This window comes from Tubulanus polymorphus, chromosome 8 (genome assembly GCF_964204645.1).
Source record: "Tubulanus polymorphus chromosome 8, tnTubPoly1.2, whole genome shotgun sequence".
NCBI lineage: Eukaryota > Metazoa > Nemertea > Palaeonemertea > Tubulaniformes > Tubulanidae > Tubulanus > Tubulanus polymorphus.
In genome coordinates, this window is record NC_134032.1 from 14,872,962 (window position 1) to 14,887,773 (window position 14,812).

The window sequence follows — 14,812 nt, forward strand, 5'->3', positions numbered from 1 at the left end:
TTAATTCTAAAACAATGTTTGAACAACTGGCTCCAAAACGACAAAAATATATATCGAACAAAACGACTGTTATTGTTGTATTCAAATTCTGTAGTCAAGTAAATATGATTCTTTTTCATAGTCTTTGTTTATACAATATACAAATGAATATAGAAATGTATATAGAAAATGTCAGAATTCAATCTTTACTTTCGTTTATATTAGAGTTCCTGAATTTCATTACATTTACGAAATCTGTATTCTGTAGGTTTCCTGGCATCTACTCTACACAGCAGCCACTGCAACGTTGAGTTCCTGACCTCTACGACAAAGAAGCCATCTTCTAGAGTGTCTGATATCTGTGACAAAGTCGTCATCTTCTAGCGAGTTTCTGTGGCAATTCAGTCATCTTCTTTAGCGTTCCTGACATCTGAGTTCAGTCCACTGTTCCAAAATCGTCTATATCATAAAGAAAAGATAAGAAATAAATTCGAGCGTTAAGTTCATAAGGCTCAACTCCAGAACAGGTAAAAGTAGTTCTGCGGGTTGGTTCCAACATTTTCACTGAGAAAAGTATTAATACGCGCAGATCTATAGAAAGAGGCACATGAAGTAATTTTCAGAAGTCGACAATCGGCAATCGACAATCAGAAACCTGATAGTCGACCATTTCTCGGGTCGGCAATCGGCAATCAGAAACTTGATAGTCGACCATAAGCGCATAAATCCAGGGAAAGATTGCTTTATTGCTGATAGTTTAGGCCAGGGTCCACACGAGCTGTTAAGAGTTAACTCATTGAACATGAAAAAAACGTCAACTCATGAGTTAACTAACTATAACTCACAACTGTGGAAGTGTGCAGCATTCGCCTCACATATAAACCCAACTTAATTTTGTCCTATGATAAAATCTTTAGCAAGATCGGGTCCCACCCAGCGTAGGCATGCCAGGATATTGAAGGGATTCCCCAAAAACATTATAGGGAATCCCTATATCACTTTCTTACAACGTTTACATGTACCTCACTTTCTCTTTATGTACTACATTATTTTTGTGTCGTGCCCTACGCATCTTGAACCACTAACCTAAGTGTGGTCTTATGCCATCTGCGACAACATAGGTATCTTCTGGAGGGTTCCTGGCACCTGCGACAACGATGTAATCATCTTCTGTAGAGTTCCTGACATCTGCGACAACGTAGGTATCTTCTGGAAGGTTCGTGACATCTGGAACAATGTAGGTATCTTCTGGAGTGTTCCTGACACCTGTGACAACGACGTAGTCATCTTCTGAAGGGTTCGTGACGTCTGGGAAAATGTAGGTATCTTCTGGAGTGTTCCTGACACCTGTGACAACGACATAGTCATCTTCTGTAGAGGTCCTAACATCTGGGACAAGGACATCTACAATATCTACATCATCGTAGATTTCGTCCTGTCTAGTGTAGATCCTATCATCAGCTAAAGTAGGTATTGGCTAAAAATAAATCCGTGAACAATTAACAAAGTATTCGCGAATACAGAATTGAAAACAATGAGAACGTATTTATTTTTACAAACCTGAAGTGCGACAACGTAGGTATCTTCAGGAGGGCTTCGGACACCTGCGACAATGTAGGTATCTTCAGGAGGGTTCTTGATATCTGCAACAGCGACGTAGTCATCTTCTGTAGTGTTCCGGACACCTGCGACTATGTAGGTGTCTTCAGGAGGGTTCTTGATATCTGCAACAGTGACGTAGTCATCTTCTGTAGTGTTCCGGACACCTGCGACTATGTAGGTATCTTCTGGAGTGTTCCTGACACATGCAACAACGTAGGTATCTTCTGTAGGGTTCCGGACACCTGCGACAACGTAGGTATCTTCTGGAGGGCTCTGGACACCTGCGACAATGTAGGTATCTTCTGGAGGGTTCCTGATATCTGGAAAAATGTCGGTATCTTCAGGAGGGTTCTTGATATCTGCGACAACGTAGGTATCTTCTGGAGGGTTCCTGACACCTGGGACAACGACATAGTCACCTTCTGTAGAGGTCCTAACATCTGGGACAAGGACATCTACAATATCTACATCATCGTATATTTCGTCCTGTGTAGTGTAGATCCTATCATCAGCTAAAGTAGGTATTGGCTGAAAATAAATCGGTAAACAATAAACAAAATATTCGCGAATACAGAATTGAAAACAATGAGAATGTATTTATTTTTACAAACCTGAAGTGCGACAATGTAGGTATCTTCAGGAGGGTTCTTGATATCTGCAACAGTGACGTAGTCATCTTCTGTAGTGTTCCGGACACCTGCGACTATGTAGGTATCTTCTGGAGTGTTCCTGACACCTGCGACAACGTAGGTATCTTCTGGAGGGCTCTGGACACCTGCGACAATGTAGGTATCTTCTGGAGGGCTCCTGACACCTGCGACAACGACGTAGTCATCTTCTGTAGGGTTCAGGACACCTGCGACAACGTAGGTATCTTCTGTAGGGTTCCGGACACCTGCGACAACGTAGGTATCTTCTGGAGGGCTCTGGACACCTGCGACAATGTAGGTATCTTCTGGAGGGTTGCTGACATCTGGGCCAACGTAGTCATCTTCTGGAGGGTTCCGGACACCTGCGACAATGTAGGTATCTTCTGGAGGGTTCCTGACACCTGCTACAACGTAGGTATCTTCTGGAGGGTTCATGACATCTGGGCCAACGTACTCATCTTCTGGAGGGTTTCTGACATCTGCGACAAGGTTTTCATCTACGTCATCATCTGTAGAGTTCCATACATCTACGTCATCATCTGTAGAGTTCCATGCATCTACGTCATCATCTGTAGCGTTCCTTACATCAACGTCATCATCTGTAACGTTCCTGACACCTGCGACAACGACATCCACAATATCTACATCATCGTAGATTTCACCGTCATCTATGTCTTCGTAGATACCGTCCTGTGTTGTGTAGATCCTGTCACCAACTCCAGAAGGCGGCGGCTAAAAATAAATCGGTTAAACAATTTACAAAATATTCACAAATAAGAAAATTGAAAACAATGTATTTATATTTACAAACCTGATAGCACATTGCCCCTGGATCGGTCGTGTTGTTACCTATAAAAAATAATAGACTAGACATGAGATAAAATATTACGTGTATTTATTCTAATTCAAAGAACTCCCTGTCTCTAAAATCAACAGTCAAAGTTTATTCTGGAGGACTCAGTTCCATTGTTATCGAATCTAATTTGACTCAAATACCACAAACACCCCCCTTTCACTATAGCTTGTTTAAAGTAAAACAAACCAGTATTTTTGTTTCTCACGTTCCTCCGCTGTCTGCTCAACACTGCAATGGCTATAACAGCCACTATTACTATTATCAGAAAACCGATCCCGAAAACAACTGTCAAATAACTACTTGTATCTGTATCTGTATCTGAAATACAGGGTATGAAACCAATCTATATCAAACTGTTTAAAATAATAGTCTTTAGTTTATATATTTTATGTTCAACCATTTATCATTAAGCTACCTCTAACTTGTATGACCCGCCATAGAAGTTTAAACCCAGCACCGCTTCCTGAGTTGTCTGATGTGAACTGTATTGTAATATTTCCAGCGTGGAATCCTTTACCAGGAGCAGTCGACCCGCAATACTGATAACTCCCTGATGAAGAAATAAATCTGATAAAACTTTATGAATCATAAAAATCATTCATGTTGTGAAGAGTGTTTAGATTTTTACCGGCTCCACTCTGTATCGTCAACGCATCAGCGCAACCACCGTTACTTCTGGGTTGTATATCAAAATACGAGGAAAATGATATTTCAACAATCTGCAAAAAACATATGAATTTTAGAATTTAGTTTTAATTCAAAAAGTGAACAAACGTCTTCAGAATGCAGGGCCCGTTTATATAGATCAGATTTAACTTTAACCCGGAGTTATCAGTTTAGAACTAAACCCCAGAGCCCGGTTTCCCGAATGGGGATTTAATTTTAATTCGAATTAGGTGATAATTTGATTTAAAAATGTTTAATTCGAATTAGTTAATTGGATGATTAAATCTGTTTCACAATCGTGAATTAGCGAAAGATTAACTAACTAATTATTTCTATAACGTAGTTTCATTCATAAAATTCCTCTGTCGTTAAATAAGATGTTTTGGTTGTATGGTGAAATTGGTTTGCTCGTTTTCAGGTTAAAGTTAAAACTGAATTTAGCCCCCGCTGAGATCCTACTAGTGCAGAAAACCTGATAACATCATTTTTTCATGGACTTTATATTTACCGTGTTTTCATGAGTTTTAATCGCCCAGCTACAATTCAGTCTGCGGTAATAGTAGCTCGGATAGCGAGGACTCGTGATGAAACCTGATCTACCATTCTGTATTATAGGTGTTTTACTACATGAATCAACTACAAATAAATATTGAATTGAATTGTTTTATATGTGATTTACTGATTCCATGATAAACTTCTCATTATGAGCTACCTTTCACAAATCGCCACAACAGTTTAAACCCTTTGTAGTTGCTATTAGAGTCGTCTGATGTAAACTCGATATGTACATCTCCGGAATAGTAACGTGTAGGTGGCGCTGTATTGCCACAATATACATTTGCTGTAAAGATAAACACACAAATCAATGATATATTTTTTAGCAGGATTTGAAAACAAAAATCTATCAGTAGCAGCCACACCGCAATATTCAAATACTCCCTGATGAAAAAGTAAATCTGATAAAACTTTATCTATCATATAAATCATTCACGTTGTGAAGAGTGTTTAGATTTTTACCGTTACCACTTTTTATCGTCAACGCATCCCAGCAATCAACGATACCTTTGGATTCTATATCAAAAGACGAGTTAAATGATAATTCAACAATCTGCAAAAATATAAGAATTTAGATTATAATTTAGATTATATTTATTAATTGTAATTCAAAAAGCAAACAATCGTATTGTTTACAGAGTGTAGGACCCGTATATATATAGATCAGTTTTGTTCAAAACTAAACCCCAGATTAAAGTTAAAACGGATTTTAGTGCCCGTTGGGCTCCTGCTAGTGCAGAAACCTGATAACATCATTTTTCTCATAGACCAAATATTTACCGTGTTCTCAGGAGCTACAATCAACCATCTACAGTCCAGATGGTCACCATAGTTGTTCGGGTAGTTAGGGCTGGCTATGACGCCTGGTCTACCATTCTGTATTATAGGTGTTTTACTACATGAATCAACTACAAATAAATACCAGATTTATTGTTTTATATGTAATTTACTGATTCCATGATCAACTTCTCATTATGAGCTACCTTTCCAACTACGCCACAACAGTTTAAACCCTTTGTAGCCACCGCCATAGTCGTCTGATGTAAACTCGATATGTACATCTCCGGAATAGTAACGTGTAGGTGGCGCTGTATTGCCACAATATACATCACCATTATTTACTGTAAATATAAACACACAAATCAATGATATATTTTCTAGCAGGATTTGAAACCACAAATCTATCAGAAGCAGCCACACCGCAATATCCAATACTCCTTGATGAAAAAATAAATCTGATAAAACTTTATCTATCATATAAATCATTCACGTTGTGAAGAGTGTTTAGATTTTTACCGTTACCACTTTTTATCATCAACGCGTCATAGCACCGACCGCTACTACTTCTGGGTTGTATATCAAAAGACGAGTCAAATGATATTTCAACAATCTGCAAAAATATAAGAATTTCGATTATAATTTAGATTATAATTATTAATCATAATTCAAAAAGTGAACAATCGTATTGTTTACAGAGTGTAGGACCCGTTTATATAGATAAGTTTTAACTTTAACCCGGAGTTGCCAGTTCAAAAATAAACCCCAGATTAAAGTTAAAACGGATTTTAGAGCCCGTTGAGCTCCTACTAGTGCAGAAACCTGATAACATCATTTTTCTCATAGACCAAATATTTACCGTGTTTTCATCAAGAGTTACAATCAACCAGCTACGGCACAGGGAGTTGTGATAGTTGTCCGGGTAGTTAGGACTAATTATGACGCCTGATCCCAGTAATCTATCTGTCCACCAGCAAGTCGACTCTACCAAAACTGTTCAGAAAAATACCTGTATCTATGATTTTAATAGAGGCCGTGAATAAAGTACGTATATGCACGTAGGGGGAGGGGGTTTCAGAAATCCGTACAGGGAGGGGAGGTGTAAGCTCAAAGCGTTCATACTTCTCCAAGGGGGGGGGGGGGGTTAATGTTTATAGAACGTACTTTGTGCACGAAACACAATGTGATTTTACAAATATCCCCTTTATTTGTTGGGATTTCTTGGGAATTCCCCATTCTCGGTCTTTCACTTCGTCAATGCGGACATTGTCATCAAAGCTCTGATGAATGCTGGTGAATTTTTCCCTCTTTAAACCATGAATCCTGAAAAATCCCCTTTCACATGGAGGGGGTCAATCATGAGAGTATGTACGCAAGGGGGGGGAGTTATAAACAAAAAACGTACAAAGAGCGTACATGGGCCGGGTGATGGGGGAGGGGGTTAAAATACTGGAAGTCAAGCGCACATACTTTGTGCACGGCAGTTTTAAGACTCGTAGTATAGACCCAGTGGCTAACTCAATAGATAATGAATTTAGTTAGCCTTCGGGTCAAGTTGATACCAGTCTATAAAAGCGGACTAGTCATCAGTCACCACACCACACTGATCACCAGGTCACCATAGCTGACTGGTCACCAGTCATCACACCTTCACCACAGCAAAATGGTCACGACACTGACCAGACAAACTTACAAAAGCTATCAATCAGTTGTGAGTTAGAGTAAACCCTAGAGTTGAAATGAGTTCATTTTCACTGAGTTAACTCTGAGTCAAGTCTGAACTTACAACTGTGGAACTGAGTCTAGTATATTAGTAGTGGTTAGTGTGAACGACTGCCACGCGAGTTCAGTAAACTTGTCATATTTTTCAGTCATTTTCATTTCTACTATCAAATAAAAGTATAAAACCTAAATGAATACAGATTCAGATTATATTTCTTACAATAATACTTAAGGTAGGCCTACGTAAATTATACTATTACAAACTAGATCTCTTTATAGAAATTTTCAAAAACTACGATAATATGATATAATATATGTATGTTACTTGCTAAAAGTCACAGAATAATGTCATTTTTATGCACGCAGTTTGGACGGTAAAATTCATTGATTATCCAAGCTGAATATTTTTAAAGACACCACGGAGATTTGAAATATTTGAAAACTACTTCAGTTTTTCAACATAAGAAAATTGAAGTATTTTATCGTAAGCCCTACAATATGGACTCAAACAGGGTTTCACGACACGACAGATTTGGGGGGACTTTTGCCTAGGGGGGAGGGTTGAGCGGCCTTTTACCTGTTACCGTTCCTTCACCCCAGAGTGTTACCGGGCTACGTAAGGCACCTGCGTCACTGATCTCAATAATTTTCCTCTCAAATTCATCTACATCAACAATCAATACAATTTAATCAGTATTAAGTGATATTGATATTATTTATTCGCTTACCTTGAGAATTCTCGACGAATAAAATTACAGCGACCACAAACAAACTCTTCATCATCAACTCCATATTCAAACAGACACCCGCGATAAATACTAAACAACTGAACTGTGAACCACAACCAAAAAACTGCGCCTTTTCACACAGACCGATACGATCAGCTTTACAAATCAGAAAACTGAGTTGGTTTTTATATAATGATTTCATTTCCTTGTTTCAATCTTGAAAACGATAAGGATAATTGTCACTCATTATTTATAATCATTCTTTGGCTATGTAAATATCACTATTTAGAGAACTATTAAGGATTATTGTCTCTCCATCATCACACTCAGTGTAACACAAATAGATAAAGCCAAAATACCACATAAACAGGATCTTCCTTATATACCTTTGATAAAACCAATAGTCGATAAATTATCAACACATTGAACTAAAGAAAACTTCATTTTTGATGATGGATTAATTTCCTTAATTACCTCTCTGATTTATTGATAATTATCCGCCCATCAAGAAACACTGACACTGGTGCTGCGGGATATTGATTTATAAACTGATAAAATTAATAGACGACGAATATTCAAATATTTGAACTATACAAAACTGCATTTTAGATAATAGTTTAATTTTCTTAATTATCTCTCTGATTTATAGTATAATAGGGATCTGCCCATCGGGAAACCCTGACAATGCTGATGCGGGATATTGATATAAACTGATAAATCAAACTATGAATAAAACCATTTTTTGTAAAAAGTAATAATTTTACGAATTCGCAATCATCACTTGTCAATCTCACAATATAAAACAAGGTTACAATAATCAAAACACCGAACATTCGGTTTTCGACTCTTAATCTGGCGGGGCTTCAATAAACTCAGGGACCCACCTATAAAAGAAAAAAAAACATATTTTTTATGAACGAATCTTTGTTGATGGATTCCTGCTATTGTAATAAGCCATTGTGGAGCTTTGCTACAGGCGGTGGGGTTAACCTACGTCGGTTTTGTTATTGAGACAGCAATCACTGGAATACAGTTCATTTCAATTGATTAATTCATTAATTTTATCTATTTATTTAATTAATCAATTAACTTATGTTTATTGTGTTTGAATTAATATTACATAATTGTGACAAGGATAACAAAATGAGAAAGAGAACAGATATACATAACTGTTATAACAAGACTTCGAGTAGCAACTAACATTTACTGATTTCACATGTACAAAAGGTGAAAGGTTATGATCGATAGGATTATACGGGTCCGGCGAACAGGGATGTTACCACACTATACCGTAAGGTGCTGCCGCTATGTTCAACTATAGCGGAAATTTCAAACACTAACTTGCATTAACTTAGGCAATCGAGTGTTCTGCATCACTATACCGTACGGTGCTGCCTCTCTACTCCTCGTTAGCGGAAATTTCAAACACTACGTGAATCGACTCTGGCACGTGTTCATAGATAAACTCGATCTACGCCTCGAGTTGAGGCTACGTTTGACATTTTCATACATCGATTACTCATAAATCATCTTCCAAATCAAACTGATTCTAAAATGTATAACCACAGATAACGGAATCTTCTAACTCACATGCCGGGGCTGAATTCATGTCAATAAATAAGAATTGAATTGAATATTCGGTAAACAATGACGCAGGCATTTGTTATTTGAAGGTCGTCGCGCGAGTGGGAAATTTGGACAACAAATAAAATGTCGTCGTCTATAGAATATACACAAACGTGTTCCACACCGTGTTCTTATCGCGGCGGGGGGTCGCGTAGACTGACAGAAATTGCGTCTGAGATTACCGCTACATTGACAGGTAGAAATGTCAAGCCATGACGATATGACACCCGCCCGACCGAGGGAGGGTGCCGAATCGAATGGTTCCTTTCGCTAACTTAACACACACAGCTGCAGCACAAATCAATCAGTTGATGATGCATGCAACCAGCAGGTCGAAGATTTAATCATCCTTGACTTTATTAGTACAGTGAACTTGCCTTACTTGGACATGGCCAACGCAACTCAGACTTTTTTCGAATAACTAAACTGGCCCTGCTGCTGGCACAAAAATTTCCTATCGGCTTAACTAACACTTTTCTCACCCGACTTACCTGTTCTAGATTGGCGAGGTTTACCAGTGATATGGTGTCATCTCATACCCAGTTACACTTCATGCAGGGCCTGGTTTAAACACTGGTATTATCTGTAATCAAGGGGTTTGAAAATGAATTAATAAGTTAGCCTCGCGTTAAACTTTATATCAATCTATAAAACCAGACCTTGGACTTAAGTTTAAGACCACTTCTCGGGCCGGTTCCATAGTCATGACTTAGACTGAAGACCAGTCTAAGACCAAGTTAGTTCTATAGCCAATCTAACAACTTAAGACCAGTCTTAAGATTTAAGACCACTCTTAGTCATAAGTCTTGACTGTGGAACTGGCCCCTGGACTAAAGTTTTAGACCACTTCTGAACTTGAGTTGTGACTGTGCAATAATTTGGTCATGGGATCAACTCTCTGAAGCAATTTAGATTAAAAAATGATTTTGGTTTCATATTTCTGTGATTGTTTAGAGATAGAAGCAGAGAACAGTCAGCTCCACGCGGAAAATTCTAAACTTCGACAAGAAGTTGAAAAACTGTAAGCGAAAAGTGAAATTCGTTGATATGGTTACCACGGCGATTGTTATTCATTGTTGTATATTTTCTCGTAGGCATAGCGGAGAAAATTGTCGAAATTGTTCGTCGTCGAAGCGCGCCCTTGACCTTCTACAGAAACGATGCGATTATCTTATGAGGAAACTGGAGACGTCGGCGGCGGCAGCAGCAGCATCATTGGCGGCAACAGCAGCATCAATATCGTCCGCGGCAACAACAACAACAACATCAGTCGCAATTCAAACAGATATAGATAATGTGTAAGTTTACAGTTTCATCTTCCATTCCATCTATTCCTCTCTTCTCCCTTTCTCATCCCCTTCTCTCTCTCTCACTCCCCTTCTCTCTCTCTCATCTCTCCCTCTCTCTTCCCCTACTCTCTCTTCTACTTCAAATTCCCCTTCAATCATCTGCTCTCTCTCCCTCTCCTCTTCCCTTCTCTCTCTCCCTCTCTCCTTCTCTCCCTCTCTCTAAAATGTTTATTCTATACTCGCAGGTTTCGTACAGTTAAGAAGAGTAAACCGAATAGCGATGAAGCCGTCGTCACGGCAACTACGAACGACGATAATGAATTGTATAACGTAGATGAACTGTTAGGATATTTAGACGATACGACGGAGAGCGGCGGTGGTGTCCGGAATGGAGAACCGTTTTCTCCCGTGTTCGGAGAACCGTCTAACGGTTCTATTTGTTTATTTGACGATAGTGAGGCAGCGCCACCTGTCGGTAAATCTATAAATTACACGCCTGCTAACAAAAATACGATTTTCGGTCGGAGCGTTCTGACGGACTCCGAGTCGGCGGTGAGGTCCGTCGCGTCAAAAACGAAAATATCGCCTAGCGACGAACGGAATGGCGGTTCGAAGAAAAAACCGTCATTGTTGCCTAGCGATGATTTGAATTGTTCCGCGAATGATAGCGGCTGGCTCGTAAAACAAACACCGGTGATGAAAAACGCTAGAAATGTTGCGAAAAATATCTCGAGTTTAAAACCGATTGAAAACATTTCATTGTTGTCGTCGTCGCCTGGCAACGACGACGATTTACTGTCTAAATATCTGCGTCAATCGACGATGAGTCAACATTTCGTTGCGTCGGAGGAAATTAATTCCAGACTCAGACGTCGACGTCCGAAGAATCGCGGCTCTTCCTCCAGCGTGAGAAACTCCGGAATAAAACCGCCGGAGCCCGCGCCCGCGCCATCGTCAATAACAACCGATACAGTGATTCCTAAATTAAGGTTCTGGATAGACGACGATGATGAAGAGAATGAGGAGAACAGTCCTCCTTTACAGCCGGGGCCACCTGCTCCTCCTTCGACCAGAACGGAGCCACCCGCTCCTGCCTCCGAGTCGGAGTCATCCGTTACGTTTAAACGCCCGAAATCACCGATCATTATCATCGATCTCGACGAAACGCGTCTTCCGGGAAACGCGACCAACAATCGAATGACCTCGACCCAGATTAGATCAACCGCCGCGAAACCGTTAGCGACGAGTTTCCGTGGCGATGGGCAGACGTGCGAATATAGCGATATTCATAGTAACCATGGTAACGAACAGACGGCTCCCGTATTGTTGAATGGAAGTATCGATCCAGCGATTCATCTGTCGGAGTTCACTGAAATTGATAAATACTACAATCCAGATGATTGTGACGATCGTGAAGATTGTGAAGAAAGTCAGTGTATATTGGAAGTCGGCGTCGAAGCCTACAACAATCGACATCGCGACGACATCATCAGTGGTAACCATAACGATGACTGCGAGAATTCCGAAGATTTTCAAATATCGTTGACGGCGAAAAGCGTGACGTTTCCCGCCGCGGAGAATTACATAGATACGGTCGCTAGGCTACCGCCGATTGTTGACGATGTTAACGACGAGGTCGAATTCGAGTCGACGTTTCGTCCGAGAAAACGTAAAACGAGGCTTCGAAAATCATCGAAACTCGATAAGAGTTCGAGGACTTCGATCACGACCTCGACCCCGGCGGGGAGTAATCGTTCCGACGACGACGAGCAGACGGATCTAACAATGTTTTGTGGAACGTGTAAAAAGACGACGCAAGTTGAATCCATTGAGCAGGAGGAGGAGGTAGAGGAGGAGGAGGAAGAGGAGGAAGAAGGTATAGCAGACGATTCTCTGGTCGCCGATGAACAAACATTCATGTCTAGTTTTGACAGGTAAAACTCACCCCTCTAATTGCTGCTCCCTGTCCCCTTCACCCCTCCTCCCCTCCCCTCTCTCATACGTTTTGTTGTTATTTTTTTCAGAGTTCCCAAACAGAAATCGAGTCCTGATTTCGCTCACGTCGCCGTCGAGAGAAACCGATCTAAACGACGTAAATTACAGGCGCATTGTTGCAAGGAATGTCAATCGGTAAATTATATTCACTGTCACTCTCTCCGTCTCTCCCTATCTCTCCGTCTTCCTGGCCTTCTCCCCCTCCCTGTCCCTCTCCCTGTCTCTCCGTCTCCATCTCCCTGTTACTGTCCCTGTCCCTCTTCCTGTTACTGTCCCTGTCCCTGTCCCTGTTACTGTCCCTGCCCCTGTCGCTGTCCCTCTCCCTGTTACTGTCCCTGTCCCTGTTACTGTCCCTGCCCCTGTCACTGTCCCTCTCCCTGTTACTGTCCCTGTCCCTTTTACTGTCCCTGCCCCTGTCGCTGTCCCTCTCCCTGTTACTGTCCCTGTCCCTGTTATTGTCCCTGTCCCTGTCCCTGTCCCAGTCCCTGTCTCTGTCTCTCTCCCTGTCCCTGTTACTGTCCCTCTCTCCGTCCCTCTCCCTCCTCCCCCTCTCTCTCTCTCTCTCTCTCTCTCTCTCTCTCTCTCTCTCTCTCTCTCTCTCTCTCTCTCTCTCTCCCTCTCTCTCTCCCTGTCCCTGTCTCTCTCCATCTCCCTCTCCCTGCCCCTGTTACTGTCCCTCTCCCTCTCCCTGTCCTCTTAGTGAAGAAATTGAATAATTTACTCTTTTTGCTAAATTGAACTCTCTCCTCTTCACTTTTCTCATTCTTTTCTCCCCCTAAATGAAAGAAGTTAAAAAGACTCCTTCTTTTTGGTTCGTACTCTCCACTCCACTCCACTCCACTCCACTCCACTCCACTCCACTCCACTCCACTCCACTCCACTCCACTCCACTCCACTCCACTCCACTCCACTCCACTCCACTCCACTCCACTCCACTCCACTCCACTCCACTCCACTCCACGCCACTCCACTCCACTCCACTCCACGCCACGCCACGCCACGCCACGCCACGCCACGCCACGCCACGCCACTCCACGCCACGCCACGCCACGCCACGCCACGCCACGCCACGCCACGCCACGCCACGCCACGCCACGCCACGCCACGCCACGCCACGCCACGCCACGCCACGCCACGCCACGCCACGCCACTCCACGCCACGCCACGCCACGCCACGCCACGCCACGCCACGCCACGCCACTCCACGCCACGCCACGCCACTCCACGCCACTCCACTCCACTCCACTCCACGCCACTCCACTCCACTCCACGCCACGCCACGCCACTCCACTCCACGCCACGCCACGCCACTCCACTCCACTCCACTCCACTCCACGCCACTCCACTCCACTCCACTCCACGCCACTCCACTCCACTCCACTCCTCTCTCTCTCTCCAGTTTGATCCTGTATCTCATGTTGTTTTTTACAGTATTTTGCCGATTTACCAGATGCCGAACGTGAGGCCGCGTTAAAACGAGGCTCCAGACACCGCGCCAAGTACTCGCGACCTCAAACACCGGAGCATTACTGGTCTCTCGACATACACGTCCCTCCTACGCAGAAATCACAAGGTACACTTTCAGTATTTCACCCGACTAATTGCCTCTGCAGGGGAACGCGGATCTAGGAACATTGGAAGGGCATTCTTCGAAAAACAGCAGCCATGCTGAAGGCCACTGATGGGTGGGTTCTGTCAACCAAGGGCCTGGTTTCATAGATTGGTATTACCTCTAACCCAGGGGCTAACTTAATTGAAAATAACTTGAGTTAACCCCCAGGTTATAAAGTAAATACTAGTTTATAAAACCGGGCCAAGAGTTTTAGCAAGAGGATGATTTATAATCAAATTAGCATATTCTAACGGTGTGTGTCATGACAGAAATGGCGACTAGACCCCCAGAAAACCAGCACCCCTGCTCCGTGCGATTGCTTCCATTAAATCCCCCTATGATGTCATCAATACCCCTATGATGTAATCAATCCCCCTACGATGTCATCAATCTCCCTATAATGCCATCAATCTCCCTATAATGTCACCAGTCCCCCTATGATGTCATCAATCCCCAATGATGTCATCAATCTCCCTACGATGTCATCAATCCTCCTTTAATGTCGCCAGTCCCCCTATAATGTCATCAATTATGAAGTTCTGATGTTTTGTTTTCTGTAGGGAAATGTACGAAAGAGAAACAACGACGGCGACCGAGACGAAAAAACCCGTTGAAACTACCGGAGAATATTGGATCTGATGAAGAGGGGGGTAGCTAACACCCCCTCCTCCCCTCCTCCCCCACTCTGCTTACCTTAACTGTGATCTAATGTGTTATAAATGACAAATTTTCTACATTTGTAACTACGAAAAATA

General features: G+C 42.1%; 2 protein-coding genes and 1 long non-coding RNA gene across 4 annotated transcripts; 2 read left to right on the forward strand and 1 right to left on the reverse strand.

Annotated features, from left to right (window-relative positions):
- Positions 1–93: 93 nt before the first annotated feature.
- On the reverse strand, positions 94–7,682 carry LOC141910083 (uncharacterized). 2 transcript variants are annotated; one of them, XM_074800799.1, is made up of 17 exons: positions 7,385–7,522; positions 6,872–6,968; positions 5,945–6,078; positions 5,605–5,698; positions 5,292–5,429; positions 5,089–5,216; positions 4,771–4,861; positions 4,466–4,594; positions 4,262–4,389; positions 3,716–3,806; positions 3,503–3,637; positions 3,274–3,405; positions 3,043–3,080; positions 2,193–2,963; positions 1,540–2,109; positions 1,066–1,456; positions 94–438 (listed from the first exon to the last, which is right to left on the reverse strand). In XM_074800799.1, the coding sequence occupies exons 4-17, from the start codon at positions 5,621–5,623 to the stop codon at positions 416–418; spliced, it is 2,784 nt and encodes a 927-aa protein (XP_074656900.1). In that variant the 5' UTR covers positions 5,624–5,698; positions 5,945–6,078; positions 6,872–6,968; positions 7,385–7,522; the 3' UTR covers positions 94–415. The 2 variants fall into 2 exon arrangements, with proteins under 2 accessions (XP_074656900.1, XP_074656898.1); XM_074800797.1 differs by lacking the exons at positions 6,872–6,968; positions 7,385–7,522 and adding an exon at positions 7,536–7,682.
- Positions 7,683–9,241: 1,559 nt separating this feature from the next.
- LOC141910091 (uncharacterized) lies at positions 9,242–10,311 on the forward strand. The gene is made up of 3 exons (XR_012619828.1): positions 9,242–9,357; positions 10,116–10,182; positions 10,256–10,311. It is a non-coding gene; the product is annotated as an uncharacterized LOC141910091 (long non-coding RNA).
- Positions 10,312–10,334: 23 nt separating this feature from the next.
- Positions 10,335–14,740, forward strand: LOC141910402 (uncharacterized). Its single transcript, XM_074801140.1, has 5 exons — positions 10,335–10,459; positions 10,696–12,384; positions 12,475–12,580; positions 13,877–14,018; positions 14,618–14,740. The coding sequence occupies exons 1-5, from the start codon at positions 10,335–10,337 to the stop codon at positions 14,713–14,715; spliced, it is 2,160 nt and encodes a 719-aa protein (XP_074657241.1). The 3' UTR covers positions 14,716–14,740.
- The last annotated feature ends 72 nt before the right edge of the window (positions 14,741–14,812 follow it).

What these genes read in the sequence shown, in the direction of transcription:
- LOC141910402 (XM_074801140.1), top strand. Translation starts at nt 10,335, where the DNA reads ATGAGGAAACTGGAGACGTCGGCGGCGGCAGCAGCAGCATCATTGGCG. An exon ending in TTCATGTCTAGTTTTGACAG is followed by an intron (nt 12,385 to 12,474) that starts GTAAAACTCACC and finishes TATTTTTTTCAG; the next exon opens with AGTTCCCAAACAGAAATCGA. An exon ending in TCCTACGCAGAAATCACAAG is followed by an intron (nt 14,019 to 14,617) that starts GTACACTTTCAG and finishes TGTTTTCTGTAG; the next exon opens with GGAAATGTACGAAAGAGAAA.
- LOC141910083 (XM_074800797.1), bottom strand. Translation starts at nt 7,599, where the DNA reads ATGGAGTTGATGATGAAGAGTTTGTTTGTGGTCGCTGTAATTTTATTC. An exon ending in GATGATAAAAAGTGGTAACG is followed by an intron (nt 5,430 to 5,604) that starts GTAAAAATCTAA and finishes TTATATTTACAG; the next exon opens with TAAATAATGGTGATGTATAT. An exon ending in TTAAAACTCATGAAAACACG is followed by an intron (nt 3,807 to 4,261) that starts GTAAATATAAAG and finishes TGTTTTTTGCAG; the next exon opens with ATTGTTGAAATATCATTTTC.